This window comes from Chlamydomonas reinhardtii, chromosome 13, assembly GCF_000002595.2.
Source record: "Chlamydomonas reinhardtii strain CC-503 cw92 mt+ chromosome 13, whole genome shotgun sequence".
Lineage (NCBI taxonomy): Eukaryota > Viridiplantae > Chlorophyta > Chlorophyceae > Chlamydomonadales > Chlamydomonadaceae > Chlamydomonas > Chlamydomonas reinhardtii.
The window spans coordinates 411,875-430,094 of NC_057016.1; the positions used below are offsets into that span (position 1 = coordinate 411,875).

Below are 18,220 nucleotides of genomic sequence, written 5' to 3' on the forward strand. Positions count from 1 at the left end.
CCACTCGTGCTGTCCCGTGTTGTGGCCTAGCAGCGGCCGGCAAACAATGTCATAAAGTTGTGAGAGAAGCATGCGACGGGCCGCCACGGTTCGCGAGTCAGCTGTCGTCCGGGATCCACGGTTAACGTCCACGCAATTGACCAAGAAGAGGTCTAAGAATACCACGGTATCACCCATCCCTTTTATTGTCTATTTGCCGTCGGTGCCAATCAGACGTGCAACCAGCGGTGCGATACCAAGCTCTCTGAAGCCGGGCAAACAAAGAAAATGAGAAGCATGCCGAGGTGAAGGCTTTTCGGAATTGGTTTATAGCAAAGCTTTCGGCTTTGACTTCGCGCCCGACCGCGCTGTCGTTGCTCAGTGCTCAGTGCTTCTAAGCAGTGTTGGCTTTCTGAACCAGAAACACCTTGAAGGCATAACCCTAATGCAACATGTTGCGCGTTTCAACAATGGGTAGCTCGCAGCGCTGTGACCTCAACACCGTCACCGTTGTTGGCGAGGCAGCGGAGGCACAGAGCGAGGACAGTGATGACGAGGAACTGCGCGAAGCACGAGAGAGGCGAGCTCTCGTGGTCAGCCGCTGGCGGCGAGCGTACGCCCATGTCCTCGAATTGGCGCGACTAGGTTTTGCTGGCGACTTTGGCTCTGGCGCATACATTGAGGTCGACCTACGAGGAGGAAAGACGCTTCCACCTCAGGTAGGAGGGGCAGGGGTGGGGGCGGAGATCAGAGTATTGGGTATGTCTGGTGCGTAACGCATGCGTGTCAACGGTTGGCGGTGTCGGTGGCTGACCACGCGTGGCGACGGGGCCCACGACCTGTCAAAGGGTTTTGTAACGGTGCTGCCCATTCATGCACAAATAGCGACGTATGGACGGACGCGGGCTATGCTGCTACTACATGTGTGCCTCATTGTCCCCACTTCCGTCATCCCCTTTCCGTCAGAATGCCCTCCCCCGCCTCCCCCAAACCCACGCCGCCATGCAGGTGGAGCGCAAGCTGCGTCGCGAGTACCGCGGGCGTGTGGAGGTGCAGGTGGTGGACTACTGCCTCACTGCGGCGCGTCCCCGCCTTGTGTGAGTATTGCTGCAGCAGGGCAGTGGGCAGGGCAGTGGGGTCCGGTTACGCGCATGCAATATAATAATGCCATTGCCTTCAATTCCTTGCATGTTGCAAGGGCGGCTGTCCACGGACCGGCCCGACCTTTGCATGCGCTGCGGCGCGGCCCATGTTGTTTCGCATCTGCCCGGCCCTCCTCCTGCGCAGGCGCTGGTCCAACTACTCGGACGGGGCCACGGGCATGCGCGCTCTGCGGGGCTTCCTGGACATGCCCCGCCCCGTGCTCAGCCTGCTGGAGCCGCAGATACGATGGGTCAAGGTGCGCACGGCCAGCGGGCGTGGATACTGAGGGCAACAGGGGATGGGCAAAGGCAGGGCGCGCGTTGGTGATGGTGTTTTGGCGCGTTCATGCCTTTTCCCTGGCCTCGGACCCTGCCTGCTTTCCACCAGGCGGAGGGCTTTGCCTGGGACCTGGTCAAGGCGCTGGCTGGGCGCTACAACCTGCCGCCGCTGCTGGTCAGCGACCTGCTGGGGGTGGAGAACACCGAGGTGCTGGAGAACTTCGGAGCGGGCAGCGGAGTAGGAGGCAGCGGAGGAGGCAGCAGCGACCCGGGGCCCGCACCAGGGGGCGCGGGGGGCTTCGATGGGACGTGGGCCAGCGGCACGTCGATGCCGCGCGGACGTGCCACGGCGCGAAGCGGGTTGATGGGGCGCAGGTCCCGCAACGCCCCTGCGCAGTTGCTCAGTCGCAGCTCACAGCTGGGCAGCGGATCTTGGGAGAAATCGGGTGGGGTGTACGGCGGCGGCAATGCCGGTGATGGCATTGGCGGCGGCGGTACTGATGGCGGAGGCGGCAGCGGGGGCTCTGGCGCGGCCGGCTGTGGGGCCTGGTGGCGGTGGGGACGGATCGAAAAGGAGGAGGAGCCTCAGCTAGAGGACCCACATCGCCGCATTAAGACGGAATACTATGGGTGGGTCCCTTGGGAGTGCAACATGTGCGTTGCGGGCAATTTATTTGATCCGGGCTTGTGTGCGATGCTGCACAAACATGCCACATGTCAAACCTACACGGCAACAGGTCCGACGGCATCTTGTACATATCCATGCCCATGATCGGCCTCCGCACGCGGCTGCTGCTCCGCTCGACCATCCAGCAGCAGCAGGCGGCGGCGGCCGCGGCGCGTGCGGAGCTCGACCCGGCGCCGGCACCTATCGCAGCTGCCGCCGCCGGCCCCACCGTCCATGGAGCGCGCGTGAAGGTGGAGGCAGCCGGTGGCCCAGCCAGCAATGCAGTCTCACGGGCGCTTGAGGCGACCATCGCCGCGGCCATGCGTCCCAGCGGCGGCGGGTTTGGCGGCATGCCTGTGGCGGAGGGCGTGGAGGCGCCGTTAGCGTCCGACCCCGCGGCAGCCGCAGTAGCATCGGCGGCAGAAGCAGCCAGCACGGCAGGCAACACCGGTGCCCAGGCTTTGCTGGCACGGCCGTTAGCCCCGGCATCGACCTCAGTCTTCGCCCAGAATCCGCTCATGTCTTTTGCAGCAGCAGGCGTGGACCCTGCAGCTGCTGCTGCTACTGCCGGACACGTCGGTGCCAGCTCGGGGGATGGCGGGCACGCGGGCCTCACAGACCTAGGCGCCGCGGCCGCACCTACCGCAACCAGGGCGGGTGCTGCAACCACACATGTGACTGCTACGGCCGCGGGCACCCGCGGTCCGCTTGCCGGCGCAGCAGGTGCGGCTTTGGTCACGGGGGCGTCGGCAGGAGCGGCTCCTGCGACGCTGGTGGACACAGGCACTGGCACCGCGGCCGGCCGGCATCACGGTGCTGGCGGCGTGGGCGTGGGCGTGGACGTGGGCGTCGCGGTTGGCAGTGGCGACGTTGGCGTCAGCTCCATCGGGCACCCGCAGCACCACCCTGGCCACGTCCACCACCACGGCCACGGCGGCCAGCGGCGCAGCAGCGAGCTGCAGGGCTGGGGCTCCGTGGCTTCCGGCGGCTCCGTGGCGGATGTGGGCGTGGAGACGGACAGCCCGCGCAGCCTGGAGGCCTGGCTGAGGTGGCTGCGGGGGCTGTGCCGCTGCGGGCGGCCTCCGAGCCGCGGGAGGAAGGTGCGGGAAGAAGGGTCTTGCAGGGCATACCTGAATCACATTGCCGTAGGCCGTGGCAGCAAAGCGTGCGTGCGAAGTCTTGGCCTTTCCTTTTTTTGCAATCGCCAATGCGCTATTTGGTGTTCTGCGTGCAGGACGCGGGTCTGTGGCAGCGTCTCATGGGAGTTCGCCGCAGCCGCGATGACGAGTATCGCTACGAGAAACGCTGGGTGGAGGAGCCGCTGGTGCTGATGCTGGTGCAGGTAGGCAGCGTATGGCACCTGTGCCTGTACGGCTGCGGTGCCTTGAACTGCAATCTGTTCGACAGCATGCTGGCAGTAGCCGCATGCGTGTTGCGTGGGAATGTGAGGTATACGGTGTTCGGGCGGTACTCTGCCGCAGGATAAAGCGGTGCACGGCGCGACTCCCCATGCACCGCCGAACCTGCCGGTTGCCGCCGGTCCGGCAATCGCGGCTGGCGGTGGTGGTGGTGGTGGTGGTCATGGGACTGGCGCGCGCGGCGTGACGCTTATCTCCGTGTTCCACTACAGCGGCCGCTCGGTCACCTACCGCCTCTGGTAAGGCACTATTCATGCCTTCTGGTCAAGGCGTGGAAAACTGATGCTTAGGAGCCCCTACCTGCTCACGGCTGCTCACGGTCTGGATACGGTGCGTACTCCACAGGCGACAGATCACCTCGGGCGCCACCGGCAGCACGGCCGCGGCGGCCGCAGCGGCCGCTGCAGTGGCGGCCGCGGCGACAGCGGCTAGCTTCTCGCACACAAAAAGCGGTCATCACAGTACCAAGTCAGCGGCCGAGACACCGAAGTCAGCGGTCGCAGTTGCAACAGCAGCAACGGGCGTTACTGCAGGAGGAACAGGAACGGCGTTGCCGCCGCACCCGCCGGGTGTGGGCGCGGATGCAGGAGGGCGTGGTGGAGTGCCTTCGGGGCTCACACCGCAACTGCTGAACCGAATCAGCACGAGCACGGTCGCCGGCGCGCCGCACTCGCTCCTTAGCGAGGTACGTGTAAGGCACGGCGCGCGTCGGAGTGCACGTGGGAGACGATTGCACAGAATGCTGTGTACGCGGGCAGGAGCACTCGGTGGTATGAATGTGCATGGACGAGGGTGGGGATGCGATGTATGCCGTATGCGCCCTCACCGCAATGTGCTTGCCTCACAAACATGCCCCCATCCCTACGTGCCCTCCCCCATGGACGGCTACTGACGGCTACTATCCCCTCCCTTTCCCCCTTGCAGGTTCGGCGCAGTGACGCCGGCTACCTGCTGTACCTCATCATGCGTGGGGCGGTGGACCAGGTGCGGGTGTGACCAGGGGTGGCGTGGCGTGGCGTGGCGTGGGCGGGTGGTGGCGTGGCGTGGCGTGGGCGGGAGGTTGCGACAGTGCAAGGTGCAGTCAGGCAATGCAAGGCCGTGCTGCCGAGCTGCGCCCTAGCACTGAAGCAAGCCCCTCCTCCTCCACCTCGCCCGAGTCGCACGTGTTGGCCTGCCCCTGCCCCTCCCCCAGGCCTACGACGTGGTCCGGGACTTCTACGCGCAGCTGTCGGAGTTCGAGCGGCGAGTGCGCTCCGGCAACCTGTCCGCCACCGCCACCGAGCAGCTGCACGTCATGAGCACAGACCTGCAGCTGCTGGATAGGAGGTTCAAGGTGAAGGGAGGAGGAGGCAGGCGGGGAGGGGCGCAGGGGGCGTGGGAAGGGAGGGTTGAGGGCCCTAAGGCTATCTAGGGGGAGTGGGCGAACGGGGCTTGGCATGCGCGAAGGGTCTCATGTGCGAAGGGTTGTATGTGGAAAGGGTCACATGCATACGGCTGTCGAGCAGGCAGATGGCTGGCAGGGAGATCTTGCAGCATGTCCCAACACAGAGCCAGTCACCCAGATCCCACGCCTTCCTCACCCCAGGCCACCATCACGGTGCTCCGCCTGCTGACCACCAAGGACGCCAAGGACGACAGTGGCACGCTCACGGACGCACCCATGCAGCTAAGCGCCAACACGCAGGCTAAGATCAAGGTACGGAGCTGTGTGCTTGGCGCTCTGTGCAGCTCCGTAAGGGCCGGTTGCGTCGCTGAATGGATGATGGAAGACGCAGTCACGCGCCGCCACTCCGTCAGGAAGGGCAGCTTTGACATGATGGTAATCAGAGACACACTAGCGGGAGTGCCCGGCCTGGGGTGGCGCGCCCACACGCCTTCTCACACAATCACATGGGGTGCCCTCATGCAACATGCAGGCGCTGGTGGAGCAGGTGCGGGGCATCAGCGACGAGATCGACTCTCTCGGTACTCAGGTGGGTTACGGCGGGCTCTTCTGCATGCGTGCGCACGTGTTAAGTGCGTCTGCACAACTGCATTTGTCAGGATGCATGGCCCAAGGGGTGCTACAGCTCAGGCTCACGCCTCATGCTGCATCGGGTGCGTCGTGCTTGTCCCTTGCAATGCACGCAATGAAGTGTTCTGCGAGGCTCTCACTTGCCCGGCTCGTCCATGGAGTTCGCGCACGCTTACCGTACATCGAGGTTTAAAGCATGTAAATGCATTACCGCGCCCGTCTTTGTGACTGAAGCCCATGACATGGGACGACATGCCCTTCCATGAGCACTGCCCTGCATGCACATCCACGCGCACGCTCCTTTCTATGGAGCGAGCAGCGACCTCGGGGTTCCTGTTTGTTCATATGCTGTGCGCAGGCCTCGCAGCTGACTGACCTGGTCTTCAATCTGATCGCGCACCGCTCCAACAACAGCATGCGCGTGCTGTCCATCATCTCCACCGTCTTCCTGCCAATCACGTGCGTGTGCCCTGCAATCCTAGGACGTCGTGCAATGCGCTCGCTTGTGTGCCGTGCATGCAGCATGCCGTGAGCAGCTTGCCACGGCGGGTGGGACCCCAGAAGCCCTGTACGCCAATGCGCACGCAAACTTGTATTGTGTGTAAGTAGCTTGTTGTGAGTGGCCGCAGGTTCCTGGCCGGCGTGTACGGCACAAACTTTGACAACCTTCCGGAGCTGCACTGGCAGCTGGGGGTGAGTGGGGACGGCATGTCCGGGCGGTCCTAGCATGGGTAATTATCCAATGACACAGTACCGTATGTGTAGCACCCACACAAGTTAACACCTTCTCGCTGCGAACGGACCCAGCAGTCAAACAACTACCATAATTGACCTCACCACTCCTGCCCTGCCGTACATCACCCGCTGTCCTGCAGTACATGTACTTCTGGCTCCTCATGACGGGTGTCGGCATTGTGGTGCTTGCCATCGCGAACAAGTATGTACACTGAGCCGCTGTGGGACCGAATAAGCGAGGTGGTTGCTTTGGTACGCATTGGCGCCTGTGACGGGAGGCCAACTGGCCACACCGCCCCCGGCTGACCGCGGCTGTGTTGTGAGTGAGCCCAACGGCTGGACAGTATGACTGGGGGTGCAGGGGAGGCGTTGTGACGCTCGCCAATTTGATTTAAGTAACGCGTGTGAGGAAGGGAGGCCAAGATGCCCAAGAGGGAGGCTTGAATTTTGTGAGGTTACAAAGGGATGCAGCTTGCAGTTGTAGGTATGGTACGCACATCCGGCCCGAAGAGTGCGGGTGCCGTGTGTCGTGTTAGGCCGTGCGGCTGGCTGGCTGGAGGGGCGAGGTCGGACCAAGGGCCGCAGCAGGCGCGCTGTCCTGTCGAGCGCCACCTTGTCTCGCACCACTGTCATGGCGGTGTGTGGTGTCAGCCGCGGCAGCCGCTGTCGGGTCCCGGCCATGTCTCAGACGCACCCCGGGGCTGAGCGCCGCCCCAGGGGGCAGGGGCGCCCATGTGCGGCCCGCTGTCCTTGTGAGCGGCCTAATGGCCGGTTACCGAAGATGATGCTCAAGGAAACGAGGCCACTGTCAGTGTGCATAAACGCGGCTGGGCGTTCGAAGCCCCTCGTCACATGCGCCAGGGGGGGCCTGGCGGGCCCTAGACAGCCCGCGCGGGCAAGCAAAGGGCAGCTTACTGGTATTTGCGTAAGCCACTTGATACATGCCGTAGCCGACCGCAACCGGAAGGCACGGCTGACGTGGAGTATACAGACACGTGCATGCGTGCGTATATGTTGTGTATGCAGGTGGGTTAGCCATGCATGTGGAAAGCGGAGTGGTTGAGGGGTTCGAGTGAGGAGGATTCGATTTCACGGATGCAGGCGAAGACTTGACTCGCCCGATCAAGACGACATAACAAACATGCATCAGTGCATCACCTGTGCCCTGTGATACAGGCATACAGCACTCTATGCACAGCATGTGACATTTATTAAGGTAAGCTCGTGATGTGCACTTCCATAATTTTACTGCATTCCTGCCAGTCCAGTCACTTGGCCAGGCCCCGTAAGCGGCTGCGGCATGGCGGCACGGTGGCAAGGGGTGGCACGCCCACCGGCTCCCCAGCCACCCCCACGCCTTGTCCCTAGCCCCGCAGTCCCGCCTAGTGCTATTTCCAAACAATGTATACTACAGCCATAGTACGACATCGGCATGTCGTAAGTTCGCAACTCCTGAACACCCTTTTGCTCGTGGGCCAGTCCTCGTGTCGAAAAATGGCGTGGGCATCCCTAGAGCCCAACTGGTTTACCGACGCGCCTCAGCTCGCTAACAATGTTAAACCTATTACTATGGTAAGCAATCAACAATACAACCTGGCCTCACGCGTGCACGCGACGCTACCGGCGCTACCGGTCTCCAGTCCGTACAATTTTTTGCTTGGGCTCTCGCGGCACATACCAAGTAGTTACTGTCTTATTCATCACGCACAGCCCTTCTAGACTGGTTGTCTGTTTATCAAAGCCTGTATTGGCGCAGAGACATAGACAAGATATCGCCAAGAATCGAACCCTTGCGGTTGTGGGGAAGCCTTTTATTGTCGCCCGGATTTCTCAGGTGCCTTATATTTAAAAGGCTTCAGAGCCAGCAGCTGCCGCAGCGCGCGGTCGCTTTGCCACGGCAATTCCGCGACAGACAGTAGCAAGCCAAACTTTGCCGTTGCCCAGAAGGTGACGGCTGCCGCTGGGCAGTAAATAAGTTACTGGGTGCTACTCAAGCGCTAGCTTAGGACTTCCGACGGTGAGGGAGGACTGGCATGGGCAAGCGCCGTTGCGGGTGGTTGCGCGTGTCGCGTGTCGTCTCTCGCAATGCAAGGCGCATACTAACAGCTGTTATTGCATAATGCAGGCGGGGTCATGTGCTGTTGAGGCCTGCCGTCGACGAGCCTTCACCCACGCACGGATGGCCGACGCCATGGACTCCCTAACGCGCCTCGCGTACACAGCCCACGTGCTCTCTCGCAAGGGCTCCGTGGCTCCAAACCAGCAGCCGCAACCGCACTTCTCGCAGTCATACCAGCAACAGCTGTATGCTAGCGCCAACGCGGACATGTCGGGGGAGGAGCACAACATGCTGGGCGACGAAAGCGAGGGGGAGGATGAGCCCATGCAGATTCGCGCCGGTTTCCGTGGCGACATACCCGGATCCCCACACGCCGCCTTCCTGGCCGGTCGCTCACTGGCGCTGCCACGCATCGACATGCTGGCAGAGCGCCCGGGCGCCCATAGCGCTGGCTCGGGGGGTAGCGCCGGCATCGGCGGTGCGGCCCGCAGCCCGGGCTCCCCACTGCCAGGCTCACCGCGCTTCTTCAGCGGCACCGCCGGCCCCATACACATGACTCAGACACCTCCAAGCAGCAGTGGCGGGGCTGCGGACTGGGCCCGCCAGCGCAATGCCAGCCCCGCCACCGACGGCGGCGGCGCCGACCTGTCATACGGTGGCGGCGCGTCGGCGGGCAAGCGCGGCGGCAGCAGCCGCCGCCCCGTGCAATTCTGGGCGCAATTCAACGGTAAGTCATGCGCATGGCTTTAATGGCTGAAGGCGGTAGTTCTGGATCTGCCAGGCTCTGCGTACGGTGCTCGGCAGAAAGGGACGAGCCTTGAACCCCGCGCCCCTTGCTAGCTTCTCTAAACCCTCAGTCACCTACTCAAATACATCTCTGGTCTCAGCTCGATGACCATTCCTCTGCAACCTGCCCGCTACGCCTACAGACTGGTGGCGGACCGAGCTGGAGCGCACTGGCAAGCGCCCCGGCGGCGAGGTGGTGGCGGAGTGGTACAACGCCAACGCGGCGTCCTGCTGGGGTGAAGACGCGCCGACGCTGGAGGAGACGCGCACGCATGCCAAGTGCCTGCGCTCCGTGGGCTCGATCCGGGAATACTTCCGCACCTACCGCGCCCGCAAGAAGGCCAAGACCAACGACGACGGCGGCGGCGGCTTAGTCGGCAACGGCGGCGGCGCTGGCGGCTTGGGCGGTGGCGGCAGCGGCCGCGCCGGTGCAACGGGGGGCGCCGGAGGCTTCGCCTCCAGCACCGCCACGGCGCAGCAGCAGCTGGCGGCGCTGTCGTCGCTGCTGCCGCAGCTGTCGCACCTGAGCGCACTGGGCCTGGCGGCGCCGCTGCAGCAGATCGCGGCCGCCGCCGCCGTCGCGGCCGCCGCGGGCGCGGCCTTCCGCGCCGGCGGCGGCAGCCCCCTGCCCGCCAGCCACAACTCCGAGCACAGGCCGCAGCGCTCGCCGGCGCCGCTGCCGCTCGCCGGCCCGCCAGTCATCACCACCGTCACGACAGGTAGCGGGGGCGGCGCGCCCGTCACCAGCGGCGGCCGCGGCAGTGGCAATGGCATGGGAACGGCCGCCCTAGGCAGCGGCGGCGGCGGTGGCTTCGGCAGGCCGCCTCGCGCTCCCATAGTCACGACAACCTCTCGCGGCGGCACCGGTGACGGCGGCGGCAGCGCCGGCGGCAGCGCCCGCCACTCCTCTGACGGCGGCGGCGGCGGCTGCATCTCCGGGCCGCCGCCGGCCTCGTCGTACATGCAGCAGCTCCACGGCCTGCCGTGCCACCCTCCGCCGCTGGCTCTGCCGCCGCCTCCGCAGCTGCACGCCGCCGACCGCCTCGGGCCCAGCAGCGGCAGTGGCGCGGTCAAGCGCTTTGGAAGCGGCAGTGCTGACCCCGGGTCACTGCGCACGCACGAGTCGGCGCGCGATGAGGCATTCACCTTCCGCCTGGGCAGCGCCGCCCTGCCCAGCGGGGGCCTAGGCGCCCCGGAGGGCTGCGGCAACAACATGCCAGCGTATGGGCATGTGAACAGCAACGGCAAGAACCCTCATGGCGGCAGCGGTATGCCACCCTTCTCCCAGGCGGCGGCGGGCGGTGCCGTCAGCCTGCCGCAACAGCTGCTTAGCTCGAACCCCTTTTCCGATGGCGCGGCGGTTGTGCACATTTCGCCCCGCGGCCCGTCCACTGGTGGCAATGCCGCAGCCGCCGCCGCAGCAGCAGCTGCCGCCGGCAGCAGCTACTACCATCCGCAGATGCCGCCTGCCACCCAGCAGCAGCAGCAGCCTGACAGTGCCCATTCCAAGTCGCACTCCCAGTCGCAAACCCAGCACACTTTCCCATACCAGCCTGCCCCCGCCGCCGCAACGGCCTCCGGCATGGCAGACCCCGCTGCCCGCCGCTCCGTGGTGTCTCCCTTCGCCAACGCCTCCGCCTTCAACCCTGCAATGGCCGCTGCGGCCGCCGCCGGCCAGTCTTCAGGCGGCAGTGCGGCGCGCAGCCTCCCAGCGACGCCGCCGCGCCAGCGGCAGTCGCCGGCGCCCTCGCAGTGCAGCGGTCAGCACGAGCAGCCCCAGCGGCAGTACCGTCAACCTCAATCGCACGAGCAGCCCCTGGCGGCGTCGGCCTCGCCTCGCGAGCAGTCCTCGCTGCCGCCGCTTCCTTCGCTGAGCCTGCAGGGCATCGCGCCCCTGCTGGCTGCCGCCGCCGCCGCCGCCTCAAGGGCATCTCCCGCTCCTCCCAATGACACCGCCAAGACTGAGGCGCAGCAGGCGCAGCAGGACGCCCCCGCCGCCGAGACCGCTGCTGCGGCGCAGGCCGTTCTGGCAGCGGCGCCTCAGGCCCAGCTCCAGCCGCTAAGCGACTCCGCTCCTGCTACAGCTGACGCCGGCGGCAACGGCACTAGCACGGTGGTGCTGAGCCTGCGCAGCCTCATGGCCCACGACGACGCCCGGCTGCCGGAGCTCCTGCGTGACAGCAGTCGCGAGCAGCTGCTGGGGCTGTTGGCCAAGGCGGTGGGCGCGGTGCGGCAGCGCAAGGCGCACGAGGAGCGCCTCATGGACGAGCTGGGCGCGGTGCTGGAGCAGCAGGGCGCGCTGCAGGCGCAGCTGCAGGCGCAGCGCATTGAGAATGCGCGGCTGTACCGGGCCATGATGTCCATGCGTGACGCGCGCAGCAGCGGTGGTGGCGGCCTGGCTCCCACAGCCGTCATCGCGCCCGGTGGCCCAGCGGTTGGCGGCACGGCCGCGGCGGCGGTGGCGGCGGCGGCGGCGGCTCGTGGTGGTGATGGTGGTGGGGCGGGCATGGCGGCTGCGGGCTTCACTGCCAGTGCGACGTGCGGCGCGACGGCCTCGCCGCCAAACACGCCCGTGGCCTCAGCCGGGGAGGCGGGCGGCCAGCCGCAGCAGGCGCAGCGCTGCCACTCCACCGCGGACGCGGGCGCTGCTCATGCTGCTGCTGCTGAGGATGATGGCGCGTTGCCGCCGCTGCGCCGCATGGACCTTGGCTCGACCGCGGGCGCAGTCGTGGGTGCGTGCTTGGGCAGCGTGGGCGGTGCAGGCAGCGAGCGAAGTATCCATCGAGACGAGGCCGCTGGCGACTTTGGCAACCAGCAGCAGCAGCAGCAGCAGCAGCAGCAGCAGCAGCAGCATCGCGACCGTTCGTCTGGTGGGGAACGTGGGGTTGCTGCAGGTGGCGCGAGTAGCGGGATGGATGCCGAGGCAGCGGCGGTGGCGCGCGTGGGCGCTGGCGTGGCAGCCGTGGACTCAACGGCAGCTGCTGCCCGGGAGAAGGGCGCTGTGTGCAGCGACGGCGGCAGCGGCACGAGCAGTGCATTTTGAGGAAAGGCACGACCGCAGAGCTTGGCGGCAGGTGGTTTCGGACGGTTTCGACAGCCGGGGCAGGGCCGGGAGGGCGCTGTGTTAGGCATTGCTTATTTCGGATTTTTCGGCGGATTCTTTCATTCAACACGCCGTAGCTGTATGGGGCGATTTAGGTCAGGCGTCTGGCAAATAGCAGGGAGCCGATTGTGCACCTGACATTCTCCCGAGACTGCATGCCGCAGCACAACTCCTGACAAACTTTCCGCTAGCCCAGGCGCCATCTGCCGGTGCCCCCTTTGATTGTTGCTTGGAGGAGGTTGCGATACTGCCCTCCTTCGTCTCCTCTCATTCTTAGCCATAAGAGTCGTGTTAGTTTCACGACCGTAACTCGGTACGGTTCATTGATTGCACACCGCTGTGCACTTATAGGTAAGGACAGTAATGGAGACCAACATGAGTAACTTATTGTTGCCACGCCAAGCATGGGGCTGCCTCGTTCAGCCTCGATGCGGCAGAGGGGTGTCTGGAGACAAGAGGTGACGGCGCCGCGTAGGCATTGACGTGGCAGCTTGTCAGCGATAGAACGAGATATTGCCGTAGCATTGTAACAATTATCCGCACCACGAGGTGCGCTGTGTGTCCAATCGATGTCCTGCAAAGCTTCCAACAACAAAACTAGCTCCATACACTTGTATACCGGTAAAGGAAGTGAGTCTTGCACCCCCTTGCAAGCTAGCAGATACCCTAGGCACTATTGGCTCTGGCACAAGGGCTTACTGGCTCGATGACACCGTAGACATTCACGGCAGCTCAGCATTCGTCAAGAGAGTCCAACAGCCTAACCGCCACAACACATGCAGTGAACTCTAACGGGTCCAGTCAGAGGGATGCAGACCAGGCTCGCGGAACAAATCCAGCGACAGGGGCCTGGGCACACATCCTAAGCCGCGAGCTATCCCTCGGCGGTCCGGCTGCCATAGGTTATAGCTTCCGTGGGGGCAGGGGCGCAATTCCGGCCGGGCGACATCCACATCCTGGCGGGGCGACATCCACATCCTGCCGGGGCGACATCCACATCCTGGCCGGGCGGCAGCCACATCCTGGCCGGGCGGCGTGCTGATATCCTTCATTCCCACAACGTCTAGTCGATTGCAGTAGTTAACGCCAGCATACTGTCAAAGTACTGCTGAAGTAAACTATTCTCGTGCCCACAACTTGCCTGCACCGCCCAACTGATCCCCGATAAGAACTGTCACTCGTTGTTATCGCATGATATCATACGCAAAACCCATCACGGAATCATTGGATCACGCACGCACGGGTGGCCCGGCGGGTGTCGACTCGTTTTGGGGGCGTGGGGCGGCGTGGGGTTCTGTGGGGTTAGGACCATGTGGCGTCGTGCATGCCAAACTGACCCGGCTACAGGACCGCCCATTCGTATTAAGTTCATTGCCCAAGCTATGGACCTAGACAGGGCTGGGGTGCAAAGGCCTGAAGGCTGAAGCCATTTCCTGAGCCACTTCTCCATGAAAAACCTACTTCTGCTGGGACAAATGGCCAGAGACGGCTTGCATGCGTAATGAAACAGACTAAACATAACATGCAGTTTGCGAGATCGTTCCCGGGCGACGGGTTGGGCTGGGGCAGGGCCAGGAGCCAATGGCTCCTTCAAGCGAAAACACCTCCACACCGCCAGGGTGACATAAAAAGTTTTACAGGAGCGCCTAATGTATCCGTTTAGCTGAAGTCTTGTTACTATATTGCAGTCCAGGCAGTAAATGGTGAAACGAGCTCAGCCGGGACTTACGGGACTACCTAGACTTCGGACATCGTCATTGTAGAAGATATCAAGTGATCGAAAGACGGAGTGGTGGCCACGCAAACAGTCCGCATGAACCATTCGCCCGCCACGCAAACGATCCGCAAGTGTGCAGTGATCCCCATGAGTGTCATCCCTAATGCGTCTGGGTGCCATCTGAAGTGCGAGCGGGCGCAATCCTTAGTCCATCCGGGCGACATCCTTCTGCCGTCCCTGCCCCCTGGGGCGACATCCTACTGCCGCCCCTGCCCCCCGGGGCGACATCCTACTGCCGCCCCTGCCCCCTGGGGCGACATCCTACTGCCGCCCCTGCCCCCTGGGGCGACATCCTACTGCCGCCCCTGCCCCCTGGGGCGACATCCTACTGCCCCCCCTGCACCCAGGCTAGCCCAAATTAGTAGCTCCGGACCACATCGCGTGCCCAGCTGCTGGGCGGTAGCGACATACTCTGCATCCCTCCGGTTCAGTGAACTCTAACGGGTCAGCCACGCGTCATGACGGTGTCCAACAGTCCTACCTGCACTCGCAGTCTCGCACCATACGCCGGTCACCGTCATGTGTCCGGCACGCTCAAGACTTTAGCCTCTAGGGGACCACCAGACACGACTCCACCCCAAGCAGCAGTGACCCCTTCGCCTACACCAGCTACATCACCAGCCACACTTCACACACACAACAGTGATGGCGCCTGCCATTTAGTTGCAAAGTTCAACACAGCGCTCATCGTCAAGACAGGCGGAAGTCCACCACAAGAGACACGTGGTCCGAGGGCCAAGTCGCACAAGGCATGCCGTACGGGAACGCGAGCGGGTCTGGCGGCAGCAGCACACGCAGCGGCTGCAGCCGCCACCCGTCACTCCGGGGCTCCCCCACCTCGGCCGCATCTTCCGCATCAAGGTCGCCGCCCCTGTGCCGAGACCGCTGCCGCCGCTGCTTCTGCTTCGCCCCAGCCTCGATAGCCTCTCCGTGCGGGCCGCAAGCCTGATCCTGCCACCGCCCCTGCCTCCGATCCCGACTTGTTGAACGTTGCCGCTGCTCCTGTGACCGCGGCTGCAGCACCTGCTGCTGCAGCGGCCCTGCACCGGGTGTGAACCACACGAAGTCCACTGTGCCCACATACCGGTGGTGCAGCGTGGTGAACAGCGGTTCCCGGCCGCTGGCGTCAGCTGCAGCGTAGGCACTGCGCAGTTGCAGCGGGTGAGACACCACCGCCGCCGCCGCGCCGCCCGCCTCCCACCACCCCGGCGGCGGCCCTGCCTGGCCGCCGCCACGGCCGCGCCCCCTCCCGCCTCCCCCGCCCCCGCCACGGCCCCAGCCATGCCTGCCTCCCCCGGCGCCTAACATCCAACCGCCGCCTTCTGCGCTGTCGGTACCATACCGCGCAGCGACGGCGGCCGTGCCCGCTGCAACCGCCTCCATTGCTGCCTGCTGCCCCATCGCATACGTTAGGTCCTCAAGGTCCCAGCGCACCAGCGGCGCCGCTCTCCCTCCACCACCACCACCACCTCCATATTCCCCCGCGGCAGTCCCGCCAAGGCCACCGCCGCCGCTTCCGCCGTACCCGCCGCGGCGCTGCTGCTGCTGCTGCTGCTGCTGTTGTTGCCGCTGCTGCTGCTGTAGCCTCCATTGCTCAATGGCACTCGTTTCGTCGCCGTCGCTGTCGGAGCCCTGCTGCCCCGCCGCCCGCTCAGCCTGCCGATCCTGTTGCTGCTGCTGCTGCTCCGGGGGCTGCTGCGGGGGCTGGGGAGGGGGCGCCCATCGCTCCAGCCGCGGGCGGCGGCCGTTGAGGATGTCCCGCTGTAGTGAAGCGTAGCCGTAGCCCTCCACCTGGCCTGTGGGTGTGTGTAAGGGAAGGCAGGGCAGCATAATCGGTGGCGGTATGGGATGGACAAGGGTGTTGGAACGTGTCAGGGAAGCGCGAGGGGGGACATCGGACCCGGCGACACTGCATCAGCCATACGGCCTGCTCCCACGCCGACCAGCAGCCTCCCCCTTTACACCCCGCCGCCGCCGTCCACCCCGCCCCCTCACCTGACAGCTCCCGGCGGTCCTCTGCGGCCAGCTCCAGCCGCCCGCTGCGCAGGTAGCGGTACAGCCCGCTGCCGGGCGCCGTGTTGAAGTCGCCCGCAAACACACACGGCAGGTGCGCCGCAGTGGACCCCAGGCGCGGCGCGCGCCCGCGCCGCCCCGAGTCCTCCTCGTCCTCCTCGCCCTCCTCGCCCGCATCCGCCCCCGTCCTGTGCACGCCTGTTGCGCCCCCGGATTCTGTTGGGACGGAGGTGGCGGCTTCTGCTTCGGCACCTGCGCCCCCGGCCGCCGCCGCCGCCGCCGCCGCCACCAGCTCGTTCAGAATGACCCGCAGCTGGCCCAGTTTGATGTCGCCGCGTTTGGTGTTGAACAGCACGTGCGTGTTGGCAACCAGGAAGCCCTGCGCGTCGTGACTAGTGGTCTGGGTCAGGCAAACACTTATAACAACGCTGCGCAGGTGATACACATGCCCCACCCAAAACCGTACCCAGAGTGACGGCAGGTCCTGGCCCTCACCCGGTTGATGTGCTCCGGAAGCACCCTGCCATGGCTGCCTGCGTCCGCCGGTCCTGCCGACGTGTCCATCCCGCCGTCGCCCCCGCGCTCAGAGCTGTGGGCAGCGTGGGCGCCCCGAGCTGGCGCCGCCGCCGAGCCCCTGCCGGCTGCCTGCTGCTGTTGCTGTTGCAGTGAGCCACCAAGCGCCACACTGACCGCCGCCGCTGCCGCAACTGCCCTTCTGGACCCATTGCCCATATGCGCGGCTGCCGTCACGCCCGCTACAGCTGCTACAGCCCCAGGTTTTGCTGAGTACGGCCGTAGCGCCGACATGGCCGCCGCTGCAGCAGCCTCCGCCGCCGACCTGGGCAGCACCCCCGCCTCTTCCTCACAGCTGCCCCGGGTCCGCTTGGCCCGCCGCGCCTCTGCTGCTGCTACTGCCGCCGCCGCCTGCCCAACAAACTGCCCCTGCTCCCCTCCGGAGCTGGTGCTGCTACTGCCGCCCTCAGAGATTTCCATGTCGCTACTGCCGTCCTGTTCGTCCGGCTGCCGCTGCTGCTGCCGGCGGCGGCGCGACGCCTCTTGTCGTTGCTCCTGCTTCTGCCGCCGTGCCTGCTGCTGCTGCGCCTCTCGCGGCGTCAGCGGGCGCAGGTGCACCAGCAGCGCCACATTGTCCCGGAGGTCGTGGTCACACATGCGGATCTTGTACACGCCACCGCCAGACCCCGACCCCGACCCCGACCCCGACACCACTCCAGAAGCAGCGCTGGCAGCCGAGGCCACCTGTGGCTGCTGCTGCGGCAGCGGCGGCTGTAGCTGCCGTGGTTGCTGTGGCGGCGGCTGTAGCAGCTGCTGCTGCCCCGCGGCGGCGGCGGTGGCGACGCACAGTCGGTCCCGCAGCCACAGGGTGGCGCAGCCGTCGCCGCGGCCGCCGGTGCGCTGCATGTGCACGCCCTCATACCCCAGCCCCGACAGCGCCCGCTGCAGCCCTGCCCAGTCGTCCACCTCCTGCGAAGGAAGGAAGCCAAACCCCACCCGTGAGCAAAGGCGGCGTGGGGGCTGGGCGGTGAGGGGCGTGCCGGTGGGCGCAGCGTGAGCTGTGGTGGCTCAGTGCTGAAAGCCTGACTACAAGTTGTTCATGCTCGCACCTGCAAGCACAGCACGTCGGGCCGCAGCTCCGCTACGTGCCGCACCACAGCCGCTAGCCGGAACGGCCATTCCAGATGCCGCGGTTGTGTGTGCGGGTAAAGCTCCGCTCGATGCGTGTGAGCCTGCGTCGGGTGAGGCAGCACAAACACGGAGTGGATGGATGGGTCCGCGGAGCTGGCGAGTGTCCTGTTCCCCTGCAAGTGCCGACAGCACCCGTGCACCCACCAGTTCATCGGCTAACACATTCCACGACATGAACCGGAAATTCAAGGCCGAGGCCTCAACTGGGGCCGCAGCTGCGCTCCAGTCGCGCGCCTGCGGGGCCTGCGCGGTCTGGTGCGGATGCGGGGCGGCCGTGCGTCCTGCATGATATTGCTGCTGCTCGCTATAGCCACTTTGCCCGCCTCGAGGCCCATAAGAAAGACCAGCAATTTGGTGGCGACCATCCGCGACGTTGTGTGAAAATCTACATCGCGAGCCAAAACTACAAAATCCACGCATGTACTGGTGGCAAAGCTGCTGCATTGCGTGTGAACTGCAGCGGCAGTGCCTTTGTGCATAGACTAGCTCGCTGAGCTACGATCGCTGAGTTTTGTGCATTATGCGACCTTGTGCGTTTGTAATA

The 18,220-nt window shown here is 65.1% G+C and overlaps 3 protein-coding genes across 3 annotated transcripts; 2 read left to right on the forward strand and 1 right to left on the reverse strand.

Annotated features, from left to right (window-relative positions):
* Nucleotides 1-189: 189 nt before the first annotated feature.
* CHLRE_13g564650v5 (uncharacterized protein) lies at nt 190-7,481 on the forward strand. The gene is made up of 15 exons (XM_043069238.1): nt 190-698; nt 988-1,076; nt 1,267-1,378; nt 1,510-2,030; nt 2,138-3,167; nt 3,302-3,409; nt 3,549-3,724; nt 3,831-4,170; nt 4,410-4,469; nt 4,678-4,818; nt 5,071-5,181; nt 5,402-5,458; nt 5,858-5,958; nt 6,129-6,192; nt 6,375-7,481. The coding sequence occupies exons 1-15, from the start codon at nt 450-452 to the stop codon at nt 6,447-6,449; spliced, it is 3,234 nt and encodes a 1,077-aa protein (XP_042917213.1). The 5' UTR covers nt 190-449; the 3' UTR covers nt 6,450-7,481.
* A 178-nt stretch (nt 7,482-7,659) lies between these two features.
* Nucleotides 7,660-12,724, forward strand: CHLRE_13g564700v5 (uncharacterized protein). Its single transcript, XM_001693367.3, has 3 exons — nt 7,660-8,251; nt 8,360-9,020; nt 9,223-12,724. The coding sequence occupies exons 2-3, from the start codon at nt 8,414-8,416 to the stop codon at nt 12,120-12,122; spliced, it is 3,507 nt and encodes a 1,168-aa protein (XP_001693419.2). The 5' UTR covers nt 7,660-8,251; nt 8,360-8,413; the 3' UTR covers nt 12,123-12,724.
* Nucleotides 12,725-13,804: 1,080 nt separating this feature from the next.
* On the reverse strand, nt 13,805-18,169 carry CHLRE_13g564750v5 (uncharacterized protein). The gene is made up of 5 exons (XM_043069239.1): nt 17,821-18,169; nt 17,595-17,717; nt 16,468-17,454; nt 15,955-16,351; nt 13,805-15,755 (listed from the first exon to the last, which is right to left on the reverse strand). The coding sequence occupies exons 3-5, from the start codon at nt 17,389-17,391 to the stop codon at nt 14,650-14,652; spliced, it is 2,427 nt and encodes an 808-aa protein (XP_042917214.1). The 5' UTR covers nt 17,392-17,454; nt 17,595-17,717; nt 17,821-18,169; the 3' UTR covers nt 13,805-14,649.
* Between the last annotated feature and the right edge of the window lie 51 nt (nt 18,170-18,220).